Source organism: Pezoporus wallicus, unplaced genomic scaffold (assembly GCF_028554395.1).
Source record: "Pezoporus wallicus isolate ANWC-B61680 ecotype Strahan unplaced genomic scaffold, APGP_CSIRO_Pwel_v1 contig_7801, whole genome shotgun sequence".
Taxonomy (NCBI): Eukaryota; Metazoa; Chordata; class Aves; order Psittaciformes; family Psittacidae; genus Pezoporus; species Pezoporus wallicus.
Window position 1 is genome coordinate 276,083 of NW_026637416.1, and position 26,125 is coordinate 302,207.

Here is a 26,125-nt window from a genome sequence, read left to right on the forward strand (position 1 = left end):
GAACTGAGGGCTGCAGACTGATGTGCAAAAGCAAGATACAGCTGTTCTGAAAGGGCTTCTGTGAGCTGATCTCCCAGCTCTGCTGTACGGATTCCAGTTGTTTTTGGAAGTGGGAAGTCCAAAACAAGGAGTCTAGGTAAGTATTTTAGAGAATTTAATTTCCCATTTATAAAGATTTCTGTTAAGGTAACAGAGGTATAAACCACTGTAACATTTCTCAATTTGTATCTTATTAAAGCTAGGAGAATTTAAGCAAAACCAAATTATTCCAGTCTTTGAGGCACACACATTGTAACATTTGCATCTTAGAGACAGAAATAATTTCAGCAAATCCCTCCTGAAGACTCTAGAAATGTTAGTCCCATTTATTACACTAGCTAAAAGGACAACATACTAATTTCTCCTACAATTGTGTATTCCAAGTTCTTTTCCTACCCTTCAAAGGGCATCAGTGCCACTCAGGGAAAAAATATAAAAAAGTTACTGCTTTCTACATATATTTTATAATAAATATATTCAACAAGTCATGAGTCTCTACATGTCTAGTGTTTGGAAAATACCAATTTATGCAGGAGAACAAGCTGTGAAGGCCTAAAGTAAAAGATGACAATATGGCTTATTATGTTCATGCTGGATTTAAAATACAAGCTACTGAAAAAAGTAAACAGAAGTAGCTTACGCTAATAGAATCTTCCCCCATAAGTTGAGGGAAGCATCAATTCAGGACAGGTCAGGGTTGTGGTCCAGCACACTGGAACCAGCCAGAAATGAAAGCAGTATCACCTTTGTAAAGAAGTTCCAGGAAAAAACATAGGCACCATGAATTCCTTTTTAAGGTTCAAATGTACATTAGCATGTTACATCCTCCCCTTCCCCTCCATTCATAAAACCAGTTTATTTAAAGTTATACATATCTCATAGAGTACCTTCAGCATGAGAAGTCTCTTAGGTCAACTGCTCCATGATAACTACACTCAATAACGCAAAGTGGATGACTTGGTCAAACCATCTCTCCCACCCCAATAACTTAATTTCAAACTACAGGAAACAGTTATATTACGTAGTACTCAATGGCTGGGCTTGTCAGAGCTCTGAAACAAGGAGCACAGCTCTTCACAGGTCTGTGTTTCTACTGAACTGAACTGAGACTCCATTGTGTTCCAGGCTAAGTCAGCCAGAAGAAAGTCATCCATTGCTGTCTGTGTCTCATTGCTGGTAAGGAATAAAATCCCTAGATTCTCAAAGCAGCTATCCATAGTCTGTGTTTCAGCACTACTGAGTTGGACTTTTCTTTCAGTATTCTTAGTAGGTATATTTTTAGTAGCTGGGTATACTTCTGTCTGGGTTTTTGTATCAGATGAATCAGAACTCATGGAGAAACTAGACTGCTTCAGAATACTTCCTAAAGGCAGATGGGTATTACTGTCCAAGAAGAAATTCAAGTCTGTCTGTGTCTGTGTATCAAACATCTCCAAACCTAAGAAGTTAGAATTTCCTCGGCAGCTATACGATTGAGTTGCACTATCTGAAAATAAGAAATCAGTCTGAGTTTCAATGTCCAGTGACTCCAAAACTGGCTCAGGGTTCAGGGTACCAAGCTCACTCTCTTCAGTCTGAGTTTGAATATTGGATGCTGAAAAGAACTCTTCAATGTCAAAGTCTATTCCTGTGCTCTGTGATGGACCAGATGGCAGATGCATGTCAACATTAGAACTTGTCTCAGACAAAAGGCCCCGATTATCCAGTGTCTGGTCAGGCATATTTCCTGAAAAGATGTTTTCCAGATCACTTAGCAAGTCCACTGTCTGGGTTTGATTATCCATCGTATTTTGAGGTGGAAGTATATTAGGCTGTGTACTGAAGCTGATAAGGGATTCAGACTTCACTGTACCTTGATTCAGGCTCTTGCAATTACTTCTTTGCAGTAAAGTTTGAGCTATATTTGCAGGCATTAAGTCGCTTTCTGGAAGTTCAATGTGAGTAGAAACATTATATGATGAATGAACATTGTCAAAGATGTCACTGCACATCACAGCCTGGTCCATCTGCACCCTTCCATCAATAAAGTCCTGTGTCCTACTGGTTTGAGTCTCTCTAGAAATGCCACATATTGGAAAACAAGCCTGACTAAAAGCTTCAGTTTGAGCAGCTATGGATGAAGTCAGTTTGGAAGCAGGCAGCAGCGTCTGTGTTTGTACACTGATGGGCAGTGAAACCTGTGAACTGAATGACAGATCTGTCTGAGAGCAAGAGGATACAGAAGAATTGGGAGTCCAGGCTGCAGCTGGTACAAAGTTCTGTGAAATATAAGATAAGTCAGTCTGTATATTTATTGAAGAAATTTTATTCTTGTGACAAATATTCCCCATCTCTTGCCCTGTGTTACTCAATGTAACCATATCCTTGTGTAACCACTCAACTTGTACACCAGTACTTACTGGTTCATGATCACCAGAATTTGTCACTTTTGAAACAGGCATACTGTCTTTAAATACAAGTTTTTCTGCCTCCAGTGCTGGAATCAGAATTCCTATTGATTGAGGCAATAAATGAACAGTACTTATAAGTGAACCTTGATTATCAACAGCCACTACAGCAGGTTTGACAGAAGAGTCTGTTGCAGATATATATATAGGCAAGTGAGCAAACTGCATCACTGGAAGTTTAACCAAAGCCACTTTGGGCTTTGGTAAGAGCATCTTCAGCGTACATTTTGGCTGCATTTGGTTCGTGGGGTTAGAACTGCAGAAGCTTTCAGGAGATGCTGCTAGTTTCACTTCAGAGGACTCCAGTTCCTGAGTGCCAGGATTATTATTGTGTGTGTTGATGAATGCTTCATTTGCTTTCTCTGCCAACTGCTGATTATGTATAGAGGTTTCCATTTTCCTTTTCTTACTAGGAGGATCCCTGTGAACATGAGATCAATAATTTATACTCCTTTCAAGCACAAAACACCCACCTTCCATTCTTTTGAGTCATTGCACTGAAAATATAAACTGAAGTCACAGATGAGGTTGGGTATGGAGAAAGCAATTAATCCCGATTAAAATATAAAAAGACTCCATGAACTTCAGTTCTGTAAGATTTAATTCCTCACTCTCCCATTTCAAAAAGAATAAAGGTTACCCCCTCCACAGAGACCTATTTCTAAATGAAGGTGGAAATTTAGATGGTTTCTTCCCCCTCATACATTAAGTACTCTAATTGAAGACACATTTAATTTGTTACTTTGATGCTAACTCAGACTGAGCATTGAAAGGACAGCTTTTAAAATTAGCGTACAGGCAAAAGCCTCTCATGGAAACCAAAATACAGTTAGCACTCCTTCACACAGAACTTGATTTTGCAGCAGTTGTATCTCCAAACCAAACAGGTTCAGCCTCAGGAAACAGACTACCCTTTATGAAATATATGTACACATTAAGACAACTTTAAATCTAGACATGCATATACAGCCATTAAAGAAAAAAATAAAAATAAAAACACCCCACCGGTACTTGCAAAGATAAGTAGACTATAAAAGAAAATAATCTGAACTGCATTACACACCAGTTACCAGCTATAAACATTTCCAAATAATCTCTACTCTCACAGAACTGTAAAAGCAGATACAAGAACCACCAGCATTTATGCCATGCAGTGAAGTCATCAGTATTTTTTGTTTTATATGTAGGGAAACTTAATCTTATTGATTAGACAATCATCCTTGCCTTCAACAAAGCAGAAACTACCAAAAGCAACAGAACAAAGAAACTGCAAACTGCTTTACAGCTAAAACAATGCGAGCCTATTTCCAATTTAATCAACAGAAAAGAGACAAAAAGCCAGTCAGAGAACTTGGTGATGAACAGAAGTATTACTTAACCACTTCATTTTTACCTGTGTTCTGCAGGAATTTCATGGCCAGTTCTGTAAATATGAGACAACAGCGCTGTTCTGCTGGCATAAGGGCACCCACAAGTACAGTGGAAAGTCTTGCCACAGACCTCTATGTGACGTTTCAAATACCACTCTGTACCATAGGAGTTACTACATTTATCACATTTGTGCTTCTTTTCAGCATGCATTTTCATAAAATGCTAGAATACACAATGAGAAGTAAACATTAGCCTTCAGCTAAGATAAAAAAAAAGAAAATAATGTTTAGGGAAGACATTAATATTTGTAATATTTGCCTTTTTTTTTTTAGTTGTTAAATAGCATCAAATTGTAGAATAAATATGTTTTTTTAAAGTCTCATTAAGAAATAAAGTACAAGCTTGAATAAATCAACAGAAAGAATTTAAAGTTTGCAAGTCTGCTTGTGCTATGCACATCTTAAACAACAGATTAACATTTATGTGCCTTAATGCTACTGGAGGTTTCCTATGGACATTAATAAATCTATAGACAAACCTTGTTAAAGAGCATAGTTAAGTATATGTTGCAACACGTGCATGCTCCTGAAGATCTACAACTAAGCAAATACTCTCAAGTCAAACAGGTCAACTTCAAAGCAAACACCAGAATGTCTCCTTTTCATTCTCAACACCAAGTGCTAGCCACTCCATTTCCTATGGTCTCCCCAAGTTATCATGGGTAACCAACAGCAGAAGAAAGGTTTTTTTACTCATTCATGCAGAAACAAGTCTTACATTTTTTATTAAACACATAATCAGTAAACAGTTGCATTTTGACACTAAAGCAGAGAAAAACTCTTAGTTCTTGACCACTTAAAAAAAGCAGTTTAAAAGCATCAGCCAAATTTTAAACCATTATTGGTTGCTACTGTGATTTTTCCCTTCCCCCCTCCTTTCTCCATCTTTTTAATTGGAAAGGGACCGTCTTCTAGTTCTGCAGAACATACTGGCATCTGCCTCACCAAAAGGTTCAAGCCTTCTAATACCAACATGCAAATTCCTTAACCATATACCCGCACTGAGTTTCTGAATATGATTCTCCAACTTGTGGACATATACTGAGATGCTTTGCTCATATCTCAAGGCAAAAGTGTACACTCTGGAGTAGAGACAGTCAGGAATAAATCAGTATGAAAATAATAGTTTAGGAAATAGGAATACCTGTTTGACAAGAGAAAATTGGGAAAATGGTCTGTTTGGCCCTCTAGGGCAGCCTTCAATAGGACAGCAATAGAATTTCTGAGATGCTTTCAAACCCTTCCTTATTGGTGCATTAAGTTTTCCATCCTGCAAAAGAAGCAATTGAGAAGATGACAGTTCTATAGGTTTGTGTATGAAAGACAACATTCAGAATACACATCAACTTTAACTCACTGAGTTTACACCCCTCAATGAGTTGAAGGCACTTTACTAAGTAATTTGAAAGTTCAAATGGAGTTTTTCATCAAAGTAGATGCTAATACGCAAATGTACCATCAAAACTGCCAAGTGAAATTACAACCTCTACAGAGTAATAGTACTGTAGTATTTACTTCTAAGATACTCACTGCCCCATGCCAATAACTGCCTTCCATGTCATTTGAACAAAATGCTTTCCCTAAGGATACTACACTGCTGATTCAATGTGGTTTTACTTGTTAGTAGCACAGTCTACTCGAAGCTCTGTTAAAATTAGTCACACATGATATAACACAACACTCTCCTAAGAATTATATCGGCACTATTTACAGTTTACTGGTAATAAAATGAAAATTGCCAAGTTGTCGTGGTTTAAACCCAGTCAGGTAACACTCTGCCACTTAATTCAGAGCATAAATAAAATCTCACTGAAGTAACTCCTAATTCTGAACCTCTGTTCTGGGTTCAGCTGTAACAGTTACTTTGCTCCTTCCTAGTAGCTGGTGCAATGCTGTGGTTTTGGCTTTAGTCTGAGAACAGTACTGATAATACACCAGTGTTTCAGTTGTTGCTAAGTAACACTTACTCTGACCAAGGACTTTTCAGTCTCTCATGCTCTGACAGTGAAGAGAGGCATGAGAAGCCAGGAGAAAGCAAAGACACCTGACTCAAATTAGACAAAGGGATATTCCATACCACAGCATGTCATGCACAGTATATAAAGCAGGGGGTTATCTGAAAGGCCCAGATCGCTGCTCAGGTCAGGCTGGGTATTGGTCAGTACGTGATGAGCAATCGTATTGTGCATCACTTGTGTTTATTGGTTTGTTTTTTCCTTTCCCAGTTTAGTTTTGTATTCTCTCCCCTTGTTATTTCACTAATCATTATTATTATTAGTTCTATATTATACTTTCGTTACTGGACTGTTCTTAATTCATGAGGGGGACAGGGGGAAGAGGGGGGAGTGAACTGAGCAGCTGCATGGTTCTGAGTTACCAGTTGGGCTTAAGCTATTACAGGGCTTTTGAGAAAAATATCCTTACTACCCTCAAAACCATAACGCCAAGTGTGTGACGGCAAATCCCATTCCTGGAAAACTTGAAGTGCTGTGTTCATAGCGACATTCTGAAAATGTAGCCCCAATGGGTAGACAAAAACCTACTTGTTTTGTGAAATGGATAATTCCAGGATCTAGTGTGTGTTACAGATACTCATGGAGGATGAGCACAAGGAAATACTGATTTGTAGAACTCACCAAAAACTCGTTAACAAAGTTTAAGTTGACAAACTAGTTAGGTTCTAAATGGTTATTGTAAAACGTTTACCCAAGATACTTCTTCACTGTCATCTATTAGTAAATAATTTCAAAGTTCACTACAGGGAAATAATGACTGACCAATTTGGTGACCTTCTATGATGGGGCTACGGAGCTCATGGACAGGGGTAGAGCAGTTGATGCCATCTACCTGGACTTGTGCAAAGCATTAAACACTGTCCCACATGGCATCCTCGTCTCTAAATTTGAGAGACATCAATTTGATGGATGGACCACACGTGGATAAAGAACTGGCTGGATGGCCGCACGCAAAGAGTTGTGGTCAATGGCTCAATGTCCACCCGGAGACCAGTAACGAGTGGTGTCCCTCAGGGATCGGGGTTGGGACCAGTCTCGATCAATATCTTTGTCAGCGACATGGACAGTGGGATTGAGTGCGCCCTCAGCAAGTTTGCTGATGACACCGAGCTGTGTGGTTCGGTTGATACACTGGAGGGAAGGAATGCCATCCAGAGGGACCTTGAGACACTTGTGAGGTGGGCTGATGCCAACCTCATGAAGTTTAACCATGCCAAGTGCAAGGTCCTACACCTGGGTCGGAGCAATCCCAAGCACAGCTACAGATGGGGCAGAGAAGAGATTCAGAGCAGCCCTGCGGAGAAGGACTTGGGGGTATTGGTTGATGAGAAAATGAACATGAGCTAGCAGTGTGCACTTGCAGCCCAGAAAGCCAGCCGTATCCTGGGCTGCATCAAAAGGAGTGTGACCAGCAGGCTGAAGGAGGTTATCCTGCCCCTCTACTCTGCTCTTGTGAGACCTCACCTGGAGTATTGTGCAGAGTTCTGGTGTCCTCAACATAAAAAAAGACATGGAACTGTTGGAACAAGTCCAGAAGAGGGCCACGAGGATGATCACCGGATTGAAGCACCTCCTGTATGAACAAAGTCTGAGAAAGTTGGGGCTATTCAGCCTGGAGAAGAGAAGGCTGCATGGAGACCTCATAGCAGCCTTTCCAGTATCTGAAGGGGGCCTATAAGGATGCTGGAGAGGGACTCTTCATTAGGGACTGTAGTGACAGGACTAGGGGTAATGGGTTAAAATTTAAACAGGGGAAGTTTAGGTTAGATATAAGGAAGCAGTTCTTTACTGTGAGGGTGGTGAGGCACTGGAATGTTTTGTCCAAGGAAGTTGTGAATGCTCCATCCCTGGCAGTGTTCAAGGCCAGGTTGGACAGAGTCTTGGGTGACATGGTTTAGTGCGAGGTGTGGCAGGCGGGTTCGAACTAGGTGATCTTAAGGTCCTTTCCAACCCTAAGTATTCTATGATATTAATTTATCATTCTAGCATCTGTCCTTAAGGTTGTGATTAGGAACATTGAGATTGACCCTTAACTTTCCAACAATTCCAATAAACTTAGAAATTCACTGTAATAAACCAAGTTTAGCTAAATCTTATAAAAATTAGTCATAACCTCTCGAGTATCAGTCTACAAAACTGCCCCCATGGCAGGGGGTTGGAACTTCATCTTAATATCCTTTCCAAGCCTACCTATTCTATGATTCTATGATTACAAAGCCACAAACTTCTCATTGCTATAACTGCTAAAAAACTATTGTTGCTAATTCTATACATAAAACTTAAGTGAATTTAATTATTTACAAAGATTGTATTTTGTCTGTACTTCCTTGTCTCAATACTCTCAAGTATACTTGATATCTCCTGGCTCTGTTTTATTTCATTTCTGACTATGTGCTGTATTATATCACACGTGTGTAGTAGTAGAGGGATAGGAGAAAATGAAAATGTCACATTCAGCAAACAGTCAGACCCTACAGAGGAGAAAAACTGTGGATTAGTCAGTTTATATACAGCTTATATACTGGGCAGGATGTTCTGTGGTATGGAATACACCTATGGCTAGTTTGGGTCAGGGGTCCTGTCTCTGCTTGCTCCGGGCTTCTCATGCCTTTGTGACTAGGAAAGCATGAGACTGAAAAGTCCCTGATCAAAGTAAGCATGACTTAGCAACAACAACATGGCCCTAAACACTGCCAGGAATGGAGCATTTAACACAGCATCCTTTCAGGTCCCCTTCAGATATTGGAAGGTTGCTATGAGGTCATCATGCAGCCTTCTCCTCTCCAGGCTGAACAGCCCCAACTTTCTTATCCTGTCTTCATATGGGAGGTGCTCCAGCCCCCTGATCGTCCTCGTGGGCCTCCTCTGGACTTGCTGCAACAGCTCCATATCATTTTTATGTTGAGAACACCAGAACTGCACACAATACTCCAAATGAGGTCTCACAAGAGCAGAGTAGAGAGGCAGGATCACCTCTTTCGACCTGCTGGCCATACTTCTTTTGATGAAGCCCAGGATACGGCTGGCTTTCTGGGCTGCAAGTGCACACTGACAGCTCATGTTCATTTTCTCATCAACCAATACCCCCAAGTCCTTCTCCGCAGGGCTGCTCTGAATCTCTTCTCTGCCCCATCTGTAGCTGTGCTTGGGATTGCTCCGACCCAGGTGTAGGACCTTGCACTTGGCATGGTTAAACTTGGGATTGGTTGGCATTCTGGGCTGCGAGCACACACTGCTGGCTCATGTTCAGTTTCTCATCGACCAGCAACCCCCAAGTCTTTCTCTGCAGTTCTGCTCTGAACCATTTCTGCACCGAAGACAACGAGAAACGCTCCCCCATCCTGTGTAGCCCAGTCCCTCCGTAGCAGCAAGCTCCACCATGCCAACCCTGCAGAACGAGATGTAGCAGCCGCCGCCCCCAGCATAGCCCCGGAGGGGCCCACCTCCCGCCCGGACGCCCAAATTCCATCACCCGCGGCCCAGAACGGGGCGAGGTTGGACCTCAGTAGGGTCCCGTGGTGGCTTCGTCCCAGAAAGGAAGGAGCCGCACTATTACATAACCCCACAGACCGAGGTGAGGGGCAAGCCCCGCCACCCCCGGGGGGCTCAGCAAGGGGGAGGCGCCCAGCGGGCCAAGTCGGGGTGGTGGTACCTTGACAGGGTGGGCTTTGTTGAGGTGCATGTTGAGAGCTGGGCTGTTGGGCAGAACTTTGCCGCAGCCGGGAACGGTGCACAGGATGTTGGTCCTCACTTGGGACAGCTCTGTCACCGAGGGCTTCACCAGCTCGCCGGCGGGCGCCGGGGGTCGCCCCAGCACGCCGCCACGCCGCCCAGCCCCAGCTCCCGTTCCTGCTGCCGCCGCCATGTTGCTGTCAGCTGCTCACACTCCGTTTCCGGACGCAGTCACCAATACGCTTCGCCGCTGGTGAATATGCAGCAGTCGCGTGACGCGGCCCTCCCCTTTGCGTCACCGTTCGGCGGTGGTGGAGCTCTGAGCGGAAGAGGAGGAGACGTTACAGCAGCGGTGACGCAGCAGCTACTAAAGCGGCTGAGCGAGGGTGAGCGGCAAATAGACAAATTGAGAGAATCTTGGTCTGGACGTGAGAATACACGGAGCTGGGTCGTGTGGAAAAACGCTTCTGACAGCCTCAGCCCCATTACTCTCCCGTGGTTGGGGGTAAGTGGGGCCGCCTCGCATTCATTTGTGACGTTCCTATAATAACCTTCATTACATGAAGTTAGAGATAAAATGTACATCTGAAAATCAGACACCAACATTGCAGTTGTTATAGAGGGGATGGAGCCTGCCTTTCCCAGAAACAAGAGGCAGAAACAGGCAGATCAGGTACTCACATTATTCTAAGAGTATTTTGGAGCTTTAAACTTGCGGTAGTGTGAAATACGAGCTCGCTCCTATAATCGAGATAGCAGGGTTTAATTGAGCGATAAAGTCAATAAAGCAAAAGCAGCAGTCCTGGCCGCATAGCCGTAGCCAGAGGCGAACTGATTAGCATTTGTTACAGGTTTATATACTTTCACTGTTGCATTAACCATATACATATTCATAATTCCTGTGTATAGGCGGGGAATATTATAACTAGCTCCAGGAACTTATTATCATAAGTCTCTTTGTGATAAACACATAAATGTATTGGCTTTCGCAAATCATAGGTGTTACTATATGGATATAACTGTATGAGTTCGCAATAACAGAAAAAAAAGCTCGCTAAAGACACAAGATTAGACAAGCTGAAAATGGCCAGAAAGCTTGAACAAAATGGATTCACATAGCAAAAGAATTTGTAAAGGTAAAAGAAAAGGGAGGGGGCTTGATATGAGGAAAGCTAGTGCCTGGAAAATATAGGGTTAAAGTATTTTTAGCTTAAATTAGGTTGAACATAAAGAACAATGTTTGTGTTAGTCTGTGGTGAGATAGAATTTAGCGGCCCCACTAAACATGAGTGAATTATTTCACACCATCCTTCTACTTATCAGTTAGTTCGGAGACAGTGCCTCAGGAACAACTGCTAGCTTGGGATACTCCTTGTCTGCCCGTCCTGTTTTAGAATCATAGGATCATAGAGTAGTTAGGGTTGGAAAGGACCTTAAGATCATCTAATTCCAACCCCCCTGCCACGGGCAGGGACACCTCACACTAAAACATATCACCCAAAGCCTCATCCAACACTGCCAGGGATGGAGCATTCACAACCTCCCTGGGCAACCTATTCCAGTGCCCCACCACCCTAACAGGAAAGAACTGCCTCCTTATATCCAATCTAAACTTCCCCCGTTTAAGTTTTAACCCTTTACCCCTTGTCCTATCACTACGGTCCCTAATGAAGAGTCCCTCCCCAGCATCCCTGTAGGCCCCCTTCAGATACTGGAAGGCTGCTATGAGGTTTCCACGCAGCCTTCTCTTCTCCAGGCTGAACAGCCCCAACTTTCTCAGCCTATTTTCATACAGGAGGTGCTCCACTCCACTGATCATCCTTGTGTCCCTTCTCTGGACTTGTTCCAACAGTTCCATGTCCTGTTTATGTTGAGGACACCAGAACTGCACACAGTACTCCAGGTGAGGTCTCATGAGGGCAGAGTAGAGGGGCAGGACCTGCTGCTCATGCTCGTTTTGATGCAGCCCAGGATACAGTTGGCTTTCTGGGCTGCAAGCGCACACTGCAGGCTCATGTTCATTTTCTCATCAGCCAATACCCCCAAGTCCTTCTCCACAGGGCTGCTCTGAATCTCTTCTCTGCCCAACCTGTAGCTGTGCCTGGGATTGCTCTGACCCAGGTGTAGGACCTTGCATTTGTTATGGCTAAACTTCAAAAGGTTGGCATCAGCCCACCTCACAAGCATGTCGAGGTCCCTCTGGATGGCATTCCTTCCCTCCTTGTTTTGCTTGCAATAAATTTGGCAGGAAGGTAACACTGTTCTAAAACTTTGCCAGCTATCAGAAAAATTACAGATATGGCTGGTTTCAGCTAGTTTTGTGATTGCTGAGGTATCCAAATGTGCCAAAGGTGAAAAGTACACTGTTGATCTAAGGAAAGCAAGTGCTTGGAAAACATAGGGTTAAGATACTTTTAACTTAACTTAAGTCTAAGATGGAGAACAATGTTTGTGTTGTAAGTCTGTGGTGTGAAAACAGAATTTAGTAGACTTACTAACAAGAGTGAATTGTTTCCTTTCATAGAATCATGGAATCATAGAATCATTAGGGTTGGAAAGGACCTTAAGATCATCTAGTTCCAACCCCCCTGCCATGGGCAGGGACACCTTATACTAAATCATATCACCCAAGGCCTCGTCCAACCTGGTCTTGAACACTGCCAGGGATGGAGCATTCCCAACCTCCCTGGGCAACCTATTCCAGTGCCTCAGCACCCTAACAGGAAATAATTTCCTTTTTATATCCAACCTAAACTTCCCCTGTTTAAGTTTTAACCTGTTACCCCTTGTCCTGTCACTACAGTCCCTAATGAAGAGTCCCTCTCCAGCATCCCTATAGGCCCCCTTCAGATACTGGAAGGCTGCTATGAGGTCTCCACGCAGCCTTCTCTTCTCCAGGCTGAACAGCCCCAACTTTCTCAGCCTGTCTTCATATGGGAGGTGCTCCAGTCCCCTGATCATCCTCATGTCCCTTCTCTGGACTTGTTCCAATAGTTCCATGTCCTTTTTATGTTGAGGACACCAGAACTGTGCACAATACTCCAGGTGAGGTCTCACAAGAGCAGAGTAGAGGGGCAGGATCACCTCCTTCGACCTGCTGGTCACCCTCTTTTTGATGCAGCCCAGGATACGGCTGGCTTTCTGGGCTGCAAGCGCACACTGCCTGCTCATGTTCATTTTCTCATCAACCAACACCCCCAAGTTCTTCTCCGCAGGGCTGCTCTGAATCTCTTCTCTGCCCAACCTGTAGCTGTGCCTGGGATTGCTCCGACCCAGGTGTAGGACCTTGCACTTGGCATGGTTAAACTTCATGAGGTTGGCATCAGCCCACCTCACAAGTGTCTCAAGGTCCCTCTGGATGGCATTCCTTCCCTCCAGCGTATCAACCGAACCACACAGCTTGGTGTCATCGGCAAACTTGCTGAGGGCGCACTCAATCCCACTGTCCATGTCAGCGACAAAGATGTTAAACAAGACCAGTCCCAACACTGATCCCTGAGGGACACCACTCGTTACTGGTCTCCGGGTGGACATTGAGCCATTGACCACAACTCTTTGCGTGTGGCCATCCAGCCAGTTCTTTATCCACTGAGTGGTTCATCCAATTTCTAGACAAGGATGTCTGGTGGGACAGTGTCGAACGCTTTACACAAGTCCAGGTAGATGACATCAACTGCTCTATCCCAGTCCATCAGTTCTGTAGCCCCATCATAGAAGGCCACCAAATTGGTCAGGCAGGATTTCCCCTTAGTGAAGCCATGTTGGCTGTCACCAAGCACCTTGTTGATTTTCATGTGCCTTAGCATGCCTACCAGGATAATCTGCTCCAAGATTTTGCCAGGCACAGAGGTGAGATTGACTGGTCTGTTATTCCCCGGGGTCATCCATTTTCCCCTTCTTGAAAATGGGGGTTATATTTCCCTTTTTCCAGTCATCGGGAATCAGCAAGCAGATGAGTGAAGTATTTCTTACCATCGTTCTAATTATCAGTTAGTTTGGAAACAGTGACTCCCGAACATCTGCTAGCTTAGGATACTCCTTGTCTGCCCATCCTGTTCTGCTTGCAATAAATTTTGTACAAAGGTCACACTGTTCTAAATCTTCGCCAGCTAGGAAACATAGGGCTAAGATACTTTTAACTTAACTTAGGTCTAAGATAGAGAAGAATGTTTGTGTTGTAAGTCTGTGGTGTGAAAACAGATTTTAGTTGTCTTACTAACAAGAGTGAATTGTTTCCTTCCATCCTTCTAATGAGTGAAGTATTTCTTTCCATCGTTCTAATTATCAGTTAGTTTGGAGACAGTGACTCCCAAACATCTGCTAGCTTAGGATACTCCTTGTCTGCCCTATCCTGTTACAAAGGTCACTGTTCTAAATCTTTGCCAGCTATCAGAAACTTGCAGATACGGTTGGTTTCAGCTAATTTGTGATTACTGGGGCATCCAACTGTTCCAAAGGTAAAAAGTGCACCATGAGGAAGACTGCTTACTTCATCTTGAAGACCCCTGCACACATGAGGAAGACTACTTACTTCATCTTGAAGACCCCTGCCCACGACCATTGGAGGGCAGTGCACAGGGGCCAAAAGGGAAGAGACGTATGATAATGAGTACCTAAACTAATTGTAATATCCCTGCCGAACTCTCAGGAACCTAATGAATATGCATGTTTGTGTGTAATACATATCCGCTTGATGATTCGGAGAAAACTCCAGGAACAAACTTGCCAACAAAGTTTTCAAGCTGACAAGCAGGTACTCTTTATTTCGGCGCCGGGAGACATGGGGAATTGCTCCTCCTAACGTGTATCTCCATATTGCTACACAAAGTGCCCTTATATAGTCCCTGAGCATATATACATATTCATGAGGCTACGTATGGATTACATCATTTTCCAGAAAGTTCCCCGCATGCGTACAGAAATGTGGTGGTGGTCTCTGAGAGTGATTTACTTCTTCCAAATATCTTCATCACTTTTGGCAGCCTTTGAAGCACGCGCAGCAAATGCTTATACCAGCTTAAAAGGTTTGTTAGCACCAGAGACATAATAATCCTCCTGTCCTCCTACTTATCACTTGGTTTAACTGTAGTCCATCCTGGACACCTGCCATTCCCAGATACTCCTTATCCCTGTGTCCTGTTCTTCTAGACTGTTTTTCTGAAAACTATGTCAACTATAAAGATTTATCTTGCACAAGAACTCTCAGTATGTTCTCTAGCTGTACTCTACTTCTTTTCTGTGTATCATGCAACTCAGTAGTTTTCCATTGCTACTGTTACAAAGCCTTCAAACTTAACATTACTGATTTTACATTACATAACTGATTCTAAAGGTTTATATATTCCATTTTGTAATTTTGTGCTCCCCCTTGTCTCAAATCCCCCCTTTTTCTATCCTTTTGCAAATTCTTTTGCAACACTTTATATACTACCATTGCTGTCTAAAGTCTTTTTGAAATAATTTCCCATTTCTACTTGTTGCTTGATTTCTTTTCCCTTCCAATCTTCATAATTTATCATAGACCGTTTACAACACCAGAGGGAACATTGTATCATACCACAGGTAAACAATAATAAAACAATTAACATCAATATTCCTGCAACCTGTTGCCTCAAAAAGGAGAGATTAGGTAACCATGAAGTTAACTTCTTCCATATTTTTCTTCAAAACCCCAGGAGGTGTCATCCATGGCTATTTCATGAAATATCTTAGTTTGTTTCCAAATTTCCTCCAGATCTGTTTCAATTCTGCCACTTTGGTCTATATAGGAACAACAGCTTTCATTGATTATGGAACAAATCCCTCCTTGTGATGCCAATAACATGTCTAGAGCCATTCGGTTCCATAATATCACCTTAGACAGGCTAGTTATCTCTTGTTGTTCTGCCTAGATTATATCAATGTTTTTACTTTCTATTTCCTCTATTTGCTGAGATATTTACAATTGCTTTCTCTAATTCACTTACTCCCAAAGATGGAATTAGCCCTCTAACAAAATTATGAAATGAGGTGTGCCGTTCAATAATAGGGTTAAACCCTCGCTTAATCCGTTTAGCAAAACTTCTAATCCAGGTCCCGGAAGGCTACCTGTCAATAATGGTAAAATTGGGTATTACAGCACCTAAGGTGCATGCCCCCTTCCATTTGGGGGGTAGAGTCTTATAAGCATTTTCTCCACATAGCCAATAACATCCTTTCCCTTTAGGAAAAGGCCACCACTGAACTACAATGCCTTCTATATTAATAGTATGATTACAATTTGAATGGTGACCTACATCTGTGGCATTTAAACAAACGAAATTTCTTACCCTGGTTCCTGGTGTAATACATCTTTGTGCACAGGTGTAATATTTATTTCCTGAATTAGGATTAACTATTCCAAATTTTAACCTTTCCTTCCAATACAGATTGCTAGTGTTCACCCACAAATTTGTCCATGAGACAGTGTTAGGAATTGGAACTCCAATTAATGGGAGATCAGGCTTTCTCCTGATTTAGGCAACTGTGCACACACCCAACAATCACTACGATTAAAAACATTAGTAACATTCTGCACGAATTTCAGGTATAAATTCTGGTCCCAAGCTTGTGCGCCAGTTATCATATGAGTCCAAATTATGAATGACGCAATTTCATACGTAAGGGTCCTCAAGATTCTATCTGCCATGTCTTCTCTGGCTCTGGTGCTTTCTTAATTCTTGAATAATGTATCCATGCAGGTTGTTCCTTTATCTTCACTGCTGTAAAGGTGGTCAGTAATATCTGGTACGGTCCGCTCCACTTCTCCTGTAGAGGATCTCCTGACAAATTCTTAACATAAACCCAGTCTCCAGATCTGAAAGGGTGAATCAGATAATCCAAACCTCTTGCTCTTGTCCCTATTATTTTCTCATTTATGTCCTCCAATTGTTTTCCCAGATTGATCAGAAACTGTCGGAGATAGCCTTCTCCCACTTCCTGAAGACTTTCTTCTTCAAACTGGGACTGATATGGTCTTCCATACAAGATTTCAAATGGACTAACCTCTTCTTTTGACCCGGGTTTAGTTTGGATTCTTAATACAGCCAGTGGTAAAGCTTGGTACCAATATAAATTCATTTCCTGACATATTTTGCTAATCTGTTGTTTAATCAGATGGTTCATCTTTTCTACTTGCCCACTGGCCTGAGGCCTGTATGGAACATGTAGTTGCCAATCAATTTCCAATTTTTTTCCTAATCTCTTGTAACAATTTTGCACTAAAGTGTGAACCTTGGTGGGAAGAAACTGCCACTGGTACTCCAAAATGAGGTATTATCTCATTAAATAATGTTTTAATCACTTGTTTTGCATTATTTATCCTACAACAGAATGCTTCTGGCCAGCCTGAAAAAGTATCTGTTAACCCCAACAAATATCGATAACCCCCTTTTTCTTGGTAATTCAGGAAAATCTATTTGCCACTGCTGTCCCGGATGATTTCCTCTCCCAATTGTCCCAATTTGATTTCTATTTTCAGTTTTAGGATTATTCTTAAGACATAACTGACATGGTTTTGTCACTAATTGAACTGGGGTGTACAGATTCCTACCTACAGTTTGTTTGTTCAAGTATTTATACAAAGAGTTGCTACCCCAATGAGTTTTATTATGTTCCTCCTGAACTAACCTCCAGAGTTGGTTTTAGGGGATTACAATTCGCCCATCAGGTATTTGAGTCCAACCCTCTTTATTTTCCTGTCCATTTAGATCCTCAATCAATTTTCTATCCTCTTTTGAATACCTAGGTTTAGATTTCTCAGTTGTTAGTTTGCCATCAGGGATTAAGGACATGATTTGAGATTGTTCAGGTGCTCATTTGACTTCAAAATCAGCCAAATTATTTCCAGTTTCCTGATCAGAGTCACCTTGTTGATGTCCTTTACAGTTCATAAAAGCTACTTCTTCAGGTAGCTGAACAGCTTCCAGTAACTGTGGATTTTCTGTAGCATGTTTAATCTGTTTCCCTTGTGTGTTCTAAAGTCCTCGTTCTTTCCAGATAGCACCATGTGCATGTACCACACCAAATGTGTATTTAGAAACAGTCCAAATATTTATCCTTTTGCCTTTAGCCAATTCCAGGGATCTAGTTAACGCTATTATTTCTGCCTTCTGGGCAGAGGTGTTCACGGGTAAAGGTTTAGCTCCTATTACCTGTGAAGTGGTGGTAATGGCATATCCTGCCTTTTCTTTACCATTTTTCATGAACCTACTACCATCAGTAAACCAAGAATCAGCGTCTTTCTATGGTTTTTCTTTCAAATATGTTCAGCTCAAATATACAGTCTCTATAGTGGCCAGGCAGTCGTGTGTTAGTGGTTCTGTCGATTGTTCCTGCAACAAGGATGCTGGATTCACAGCGTTAGTGAGCACAATTTCTATATCATCCTGTTCTACAATGGTGGCCTGGTATTTTAAAAAACGTGAAAGAGATAACCAGTGGGCTCCTTTTTGTTCCAGGACTGCTGATACCACATGGGACACTCGCACAGTAATCTTTTGTCCCAAGGTGAATTTGCAAGCCTCTTCAGTATTCATGAGGACTGCTGCCACAGCCCTTAGGCATCCGGGCCATCCTTTGCTCTCTTCATCCACCTGTTTTGAAAAGCACGCCACTGCCCTTCTGTAGGGTCCTAGTTTCTGAGCAAGGATCCCCAAGGCTATTCCAAGTTTTTCATAGGAATATAGCCAAAAAGGTTTAGTCACATTCGGACATCCCAGAGATGGAGCTCTCATTAGCTCTGTTTTTAATTTTCAAAAAGCCCCCGCTGCTTTATCAGTCCATCCTAAAGAGGGAGGTTTTTTTTTCAGCAGTTCAGCTTTTATTCTCTGTCACTGCAATAAAAAACTCCCAACACTTTGCAGCGATATAAATGGCTTCCTATCAACATGAATAGCGTCAGTCTGTGGATCTGTATCTGCTTTCACTCGAGCTCAAGTAAATCAGAAGTTAACAAATATGAATTATTATACTGATACAAGTTCAAGAATGAAGGAATCAGACCTAGACATTGATTATACATGCCCTTTGCTAATGAAACCAGCTCTGCTGCTGTTTATACCCTAAGTGAATGCTATCACAATCATTTGGATACAATAAACAGCTCTTGCATATGAATGACTGCTAAAGAGGAAAAAAAAAAGAGGTGTATAATGGCCACACTAAAAGGCTTTGATAACATCACAACAACTTTATAAACCTGCAGTAATACAAGTGAACATTCAACAGACCACAAGCAACAAAGAAAGACATGGATGACTCCATCAGCCATTAAGTCTGCTGTGCCCTGATCTAACAACATGGTTCAAAGTTAAAAACAAGGAAATTTGTCAACAAGCAGTTCCTCAACTCAGAAGAATCCCCAGTTGTAGCTTTTTCTCTGCCCCTATTTAGGAGTGTCAAACAGACCATGAATGGGGAGGATCCCGAGCAGACAATAGCGGACAATTCCAAATCAATAAAACCAGTCCTTTGTGGAAGAGGCTTAGTCTGTATCAGTTTTACTTTATGCTAGGGACTGGAGCTGATATGTGCCATCAGACTGTAGGGTATAAAGGAAAATAAGCAGTTCATCTCCTCCTGCACCCAGACCTTCCAGGCTTGTTCAAAACACAGCAAAGCAGGACCCTGTGAATCTAGTGGTCCTGAGGAGTGAAATTCAGAGTGCCTTTCTGTGGCTGTGTAAAGATGGTCTTTAGCAATGGGAGTTACATGGAGAATCAGTAATACATTAGATGAATATTCATCATTCAAAAGTAGGATTAAGAAGTAAATGACAGCTTGAGGATGTAACTTATAAGACAGAATGCCACAGTCCCACACCATTTAAAGAGCGCCTTCTCAAACTGCTCCCGTACTTCACACCCACTTTTCACCTTCCCTTAAATGTTAAAGAACTGAGGAATAGAATCATATAATCATAAATACAGAACTAGTTTCCATTGTTAGTAATAGGTGAAATTGTGTGTTGAAACAATAATACAGAGAGAAAAGATGATTATATTTGAAAATCTGTTAATCAGTAGAGGGGCTTTATGTATTAGGAAAGTTTAAGAACAAGCTGAAATTCTTCTGTTGTGTATCTTAGTTACTTTATAACTAAGCATTACAATGGTAGCTATAACAATAAGCAATGAACATAGCCATATATGGGAAAGCGTATATGGGTGGATTTAGGGGAGTACTGTGAAACTCTACCAAAGCAGAACTCACGAAAGTACCAGGAGTAGTCAAGTGAAAATAAGAGAATGCTGGCATCCACGTAATGGTTGGGACATGTCCAAGGAACAAAAAGTGAACAGGACAAGCTGAGGAAGACTTCTTACTTCATCCGAGGAAGACTCCTTACTTCATCAGGACGACCACCAGAGGGGGATGCGCAAGGGCAGAAGAAGCTGATGTCGTAATAGACTGATGTGGCAATCCTTGATGCATATGTATTAGTCAGTGATGTAATCTGTGTTGAATATGTATTAGTGATGACATTTTTAGTGTATAAATTGCGAGCGTGATGTGACGGGGTTGAAGCCAGATTTGGGTGGGTGCCCCTGGTTTCCCAGCACTGCAATAAAGCACCTCATATAACCATTCCGGTGGTTATGTGCCAGTTCTTACGCTAACACCATTACCAATAAGGGCACTTCATACACATCTTTACCAGATTCACATTTTGCTTTATCAGTGAATTCAATGGTTTTAAGTAATTAATGTATTGAAATTTTCTTTTTAAAAACTTCTTATTTTAATCTCATGAACTGCAACATACCCTAACATATTTATTCTAGTTCCATCCTTAAAAAAATCTGCTTTTTGGCATGTGTTCAAAGCATCAAGTATTCCCATAAACTACAAGTGCAAATATATCTCATAAAATGCTTTGCACACAGAGAACTGAGGGGACATTTAAGAAAACACCACTGCACAGAGCAGTGACATAGATTACAGGGGAGATTTGTTTTATATATCAGTATTCAAAACCAGTTTCTTTCTGCCCAAACCAGTATTTTTTCAGAGGACTCTGCTGAGTTGTGCAACAGGAAAGTCTCTTTGTACTACAAATTTTCTGGCTTTTAAGGGTCTCAGTTTAACAGAAAATTTAAGGACTAAGAAAAAAATAATAACAGAAGAAAAGATAGAAACCAAATTAAAGCATGTGAAGTAACTCAAAGCACTCTACCCATGGCTGGTAATACCCATTTTCTAGACATGGGAAAAGATGGAAAGAAATTCAGTTAACCTGCCTAAATTCACATCCAAAGTCAACAGGACAGTCAGGCACAGACCCCTATTTCTACCTCCCAGCCCAAGCTACAGTTCTTAGAAATGGGGGGGGAAAAAAAGTCAAAAAAAGCATAGTCGTATAAAAGAGAGAGTAGGAGAGAACAATCTCACTGAGGTAAATACTTGTTTCTGGAGATTACTGCCTGTCTCACCAGTACCCTAGTGACCACCCTGTCTGTACTCATAATTAAGGCAAGCCCCTCTGTAACTGCATGAGGTCATGTTTTTGTTTCAAACAGCAGTAAATTACCATGCTTGTTTTCACTCCTCTGCAGAGATTTCCTCAAAAATTAGATTATCTCTAGGGCATAGTTTGCTATTTTGTCATTTTCAATATCACTCTCAGCATAGCAGGAAAGAAAGACAAAAAAACCCAAAACAAAACAAAAAAAACACAACCCAAACCAAAAAAATAGCATTTAGGGTTTGTGAAACAATGATATTCATGTATTAGTGTGGGAAAAAGAGTGAAAGAAACAGATCCTCCTGAAACTGCTAATTTTCTATATCCTTTAAGGATTAGATCCAAGTTTATAATTTCAGTGAGCAATTACCTAAATAGAAATGCTCTAATTGCACAAGGATTGTGTTATCTCTGGAGTGTTACTTCTTTCAAGTATTCTGCTGTTTATTTATATTCAGCTAAATAAAAGGTACACTGAGCTACACAGCAATTTATACTGCAGTAGGGACATTACCATTGGCACACAGGAGATTGCTGATAGCACAGAAAACCGTCTAGGCTGTTCTAATTTACTAGAACATTCCAGTATGTTTTATAAACTCACAGTTGAGCAAAGAAAACAAATCCATTCATCCTGGATGATTGTCAATGTTTTGCCTCAAAAGTGGAGAGATATCAATTTGATAGATGGACCACTCAGTGGATAAAGAACTGGCTGGATGGCCGCACACAAGGAGTTGCGGTCAACAGCTCAGTGTTCAAATGGAGACAAGTAATGAGTAGTGTCCCTCAGGGATCGGTGTTGGGACCGATCTCGTTCAACATCTTTCTCAGCGACATGGACAGTGGGATTCAGTGCACCCTCAGAAAGTTTGCCAATGACACCAAGCTGTGTGGTTTGGCTGATGCACTGGAGGGAAGGAATGCCATCCAGAGGGACCCTGACATGCTTGTGAGGTGGGCTGATGCCAGCCTTATGAAGTTTAGCCATGCCAAGTGCAAGGACCTACAGCTGGGTCGGAGCAATCCCAGGCACAGCTACAGGTTGGGCAAATAAAAGATTCAGAGCAGCCCTGTGGAGAAGGATCTGGGGATGTTGGTCGATGAGAAACTTAACATGAGGTGGCAGTGAGTGTTTGCAGCCCAGAAAGCCAACCGTATCTTGGGCTGCATCAAAAGGAAGTAATCCTGCCCCTCGACTCTGCTCTCATGAGACCTCACCTGGAGTACTGTGTGCAGTTCTGGTGTCCTCAACATAAAAAGGACACGGAACTGTTGGAACAAGTCCAGAGGAGGGCCATGTGGATGATCAGGGAACTGGAGCACCTCCCGTTTGAAGATAGGCTGAGAAAGTTGGGGCTGTTCAGCCTGGAGAAGAGAAGGCTGCATGGAGAACTCATAGCAGCCTTCCAGTATCTGAAGGGGGCCTATAGGGATGCTAGAGAAGGACTCTTCATTAGGGACTGTAGTAGTAGGACAAGGGGTAACAGGTTAAAACTTAAACAGGACTTGTGGTTTAAGAACAGTAGGCAACTCACCCACGCTGCCGCTCGCTCACTTCCCCCCCTCCCCCCTTCCTCCCCCCCACTCCTGCAGGGATGGGGAGGAGAATCAAAAGAATGAAACTCCAATGGACTGATATAAGACCAGTCCAGTAACTAAGTTATAAAACAAAACCACTACTGCTACCACCAATAACAGTAACGATAAGGGAAACAAGGGAAGAGAATACAACCACACACCACCCGCCAACCGATACCCATACTGACCAAGCAGTGATCCAGTCTTTCCAGGTAACTCCCCCTGTTCATATACTGGGCATGATGTGCTGTGGTATGGAATACCTCTTTGGGTAGTTTAGGTTAGGTGTCCTGTCTCTACTTCCTATCAGCTTCCCCTCCTCCCTGGCAGAGCCTGAGGCTCAGAAAGTCTTTGGGCACAGTAAACATTACTGCGCAGAAACTGAAAACATCAGTGTTATCAGCACTGTTCCCAGGCTGAAAGTCAAAACCACAGCACTGCGCCAGCTACTAAGAAGGAGAAAAATGACTGCTACTGCTGAACCTAGGACAGTATCCATCCCTTATTCCATACCATTCACGTCATGCTCAGATCCCACATTTTCAATATACCATCACTCTTATCTCATATATATGTATACATATTTATATATGCATCCACAGAGAGAGAGAGAGAGATTGTTCCTTAGTGCATGGACCAATCCTTATAAAGCTACTGAGTCCATCTGGTCCATGATGTCAGGCTCCATCTTTTGTAACAGTCTTTTAGAGCAGGAGAGACAGTGTGCAGTGTTGGATCATTGCCTGCTTATGATACCACAGAACTCATATGGTTTCATCAAAGTTCAATCTTTGTTGGGATGACAGTCAGAGCGAAGCCAGGGCCAGTCGCTGGTGAGCTAAAGATATCTAGTTGGTGAGCTATAAAAGTGCTACACAGCAGGCAACAGCATGCAGTTAAGTTCAATGGCTGTTTTCCCGTTAAATCAAACCCCCTTGAGGTACACATCGGACTTCCCCATCTTCCCACATTACCCACCAAGTATATCCAGGTCCCTGAGCAAAAGCAATCGCACGAGCGGGTTTGCCTTTACCTGAAGCAGGAATAACCCAGACTGTCTTCCCCAGCAAATTCTTTATGGGCACCACAGGAACTTTTTCCCCTTCTACAATATGTACAAGTTCTGACTGGGCTGGGCCAGCCCTGTTGGCGGATCCTCGGGTGTTGACCAACCAGGTAGATTTTGATAAATGTGTATCCCAACGTTTGAAAGTCCCACCACCCTTTACTCTTAGTGTAGTTTTTAACAACCCATTGCATCATTCAATTTTCCCGGAGGCTGGTGCATGTAGGGGATGTGATATACCCACTCAATGCGCTTTGGCTTTGGAGCAACCAGATGATGATGTGCTCCCCTGGTTGACGAGTAAAATCTTCTCGCATATTCCGTAGCTCGGTTGAGATTCGAGTTCAAGAGGTCACCTCTTCTTCTTCTTCTTCGTCATGTGATGACTCCTGATCAGATGCTAGACCGGGTGGTGAATACATTGTTTCTTCACCTTGCTTCGCCCTTCTTGCCTCTTTTTTGCTTTTTCTCTTGCGTACAGGGGCAACCGATATTGGTATGAATTGGTCCTCTGGTTTAGCTGCAGTGATTATCAGTGTGGTTTGAGTAGCGACTGTACTTGTTGCTGGGGGTGGTGTAGCTGCTGTACTTGTTGCTGGGGCTGGTGTTCCTGCTGTGCTTGGAGCTGGAGTAGCTGCGCTGTCTGTTGCAGTTAAAGTTTGTGCAGCTGCTGTGCTTGTCCTTGGGGCTTGTGTAACTGCTGTGCTTGGAGCTGGAATAGCTGCACTCTCTGTTTTGCCATCAGATCCAGGGACATTTTTTCCTTTTGAATGTGCTGGACAATATTGAACAGGGCTCTGAAAGCATAGGCCAGGCCGCCGCACATTGCCGTGATTTGTCCCTCTCTGGTATGACCAGAATGACAACACACCTTATTTAAGTGTTTTACTAATTTTTTTTTATTTTGCACTTGTTCAGGGATGAAGTTGCAACTCACTGGAGGGGCCCACTGGCCTAGATACTTTCCCATACTATCCTACACACCCTACCACTCATGACTGTCCAGTCTGGGGGAAAATCTCTTGGTCCTCCTACATTGTTGTCTAACCCTAGACAAGACCCAAACCTGACTCTGCTTAACTTATGAGATCAGATGAAATGATCATGAGTAAAACACACTCTGTATGTGTGCCAACATGGTAATCCCCATCACAATCATTAGACAGGTCTCAAGGGTACTCAAAGGCCACTCAAAATGTTCAGAACTCTCAAATGATGCTGGGGGGAACATAAAGGAACATCTCCTTCACAGGTTGACCACCCGAGGAGGGGAAAAATATGTGTAATTGCTAAGCACTTCCATATTATACCTCCCAAAGTATAGAGGTGGTGACCACACAGGGAATGCAAGCCAGATCAGTTTCACTGTCAGTGATTCTATTGTATTACAACTCATTACCATAAACTACAAGGAAACAAGAACCTTAGCCTAAGGCCCCCAGCCTGCAAGCCCTAGCACAGCAAATACTGGCTCTAAGTAAGGTACGATGCGCTGAAACAGAGATCAAGAGCAACAACTTTGAGAGCCAAGAAATCAGATCTGTTGTTATCTCAACCCTTCGTGCCCCACGTTGGGCACCAAAAAGAACTGTCGTGGTTTAAGCCCAGCCGGCAACTCTGAAATACACAGTCTCTCGCTCACTTCACTGCACCAGGTACTAAGAAGGAGATAAATGGCTGCTACTGCTGAACCCAGGACAATAGGGGAAGTTTAGATGGGATATAAGGAGTAAGTTCTTTACTGTAAAGGCAATGAAGCACTGGAATGGGTTGCCCAGGGAAGTTGTGAATGCTCCATCTCTGGCAGTGTTCAAGGCCAGGTTGGACAAAGCCTTGGGTGCACATGGTATAGTGTGAGGTGTCCCTGCCCATGGGAGAGGGTTTGGAACTAGGTGATTTTAAGGTCCTTTCCAACCCTAACTATTCTATGATTCCAAAATAAGTTTAAAGTCTCTACCTCAGGTAGAAAGGCATTTTCTAGCTTCTGTTAAAACAGCTGTCACAGGCATCATAGAATCATAGAATAGTTAGGGTTGAAAAGGCCCTTAAGATCGTCAAGTTCAGACCTCCTGCCATAGTCAGAGACACCTCACACTAAACCATGTCACCCAAGGCTCTGTCCAACCTGGCCTTGAACACCGCCTGGGATGGAGCATTCACAACTTTCCTGGGCAATCCATTCCATTGCCTCACCATCCTTACAGTAAAGAACTTCTTCCTTATACACACAGTACACACACACAGTATGCTAGAGATTGGAAGGGACCTCAAAGATCATCTAGTCCAATCCCCCTGCCGGAGCAGGAACACCTAGATAAAGGTTACACAGGAATGTGTCTCCAGGAAGGAGACTCCACAACCTCCCTGGGCAGCCTGTTCTAGTGTTCTGTCAC

The 26,125-nt window shown here is 42.6% G+C and overlaps 1 protein-coding gene across 2 annotated transcripts; it reads right to left on the minus strand.

The window, feature by feature from the left end:
* Positions 1–765: 765 nt before the first annotated feature.
* On the minus strand, positions 766–9,745 carry LOC130597106 (ATM interactor-like). 2 transcript variants are annotated; one of them, XM_057405353.1, is made up of 4 exons: positions 9,584–9,745; positions 5,061–5,186; positions 3,880–4,079; positions 766–2,907 (listed from the first exon to the last, which is right to left on the minus strand). In XM_057405353.1, the coding sequence occupies exons 1-4, from the start codon at positions 9,611–9,613 to the stop codon at positions 1,068–1,070; spliced, it is 2,196 nt and encodes a 731-aa protein (XP_057261336.1). In that variant the 5' UTR covers positions 9,614–9,745; the 3' UTR covers positions 766–1,067. The 2 variants fall into 2 exon arrangements, with proteins under 2 accessions (XP_057261336.1, XP_057261335.1); XM_057405352.1 differs by lacking the exon at positions 9,584–9,745 and having other exon boundaries at positions 5,061–5,246.
* Positions 9,746–26,125: the final 16,380 nt, after the last annotated feature.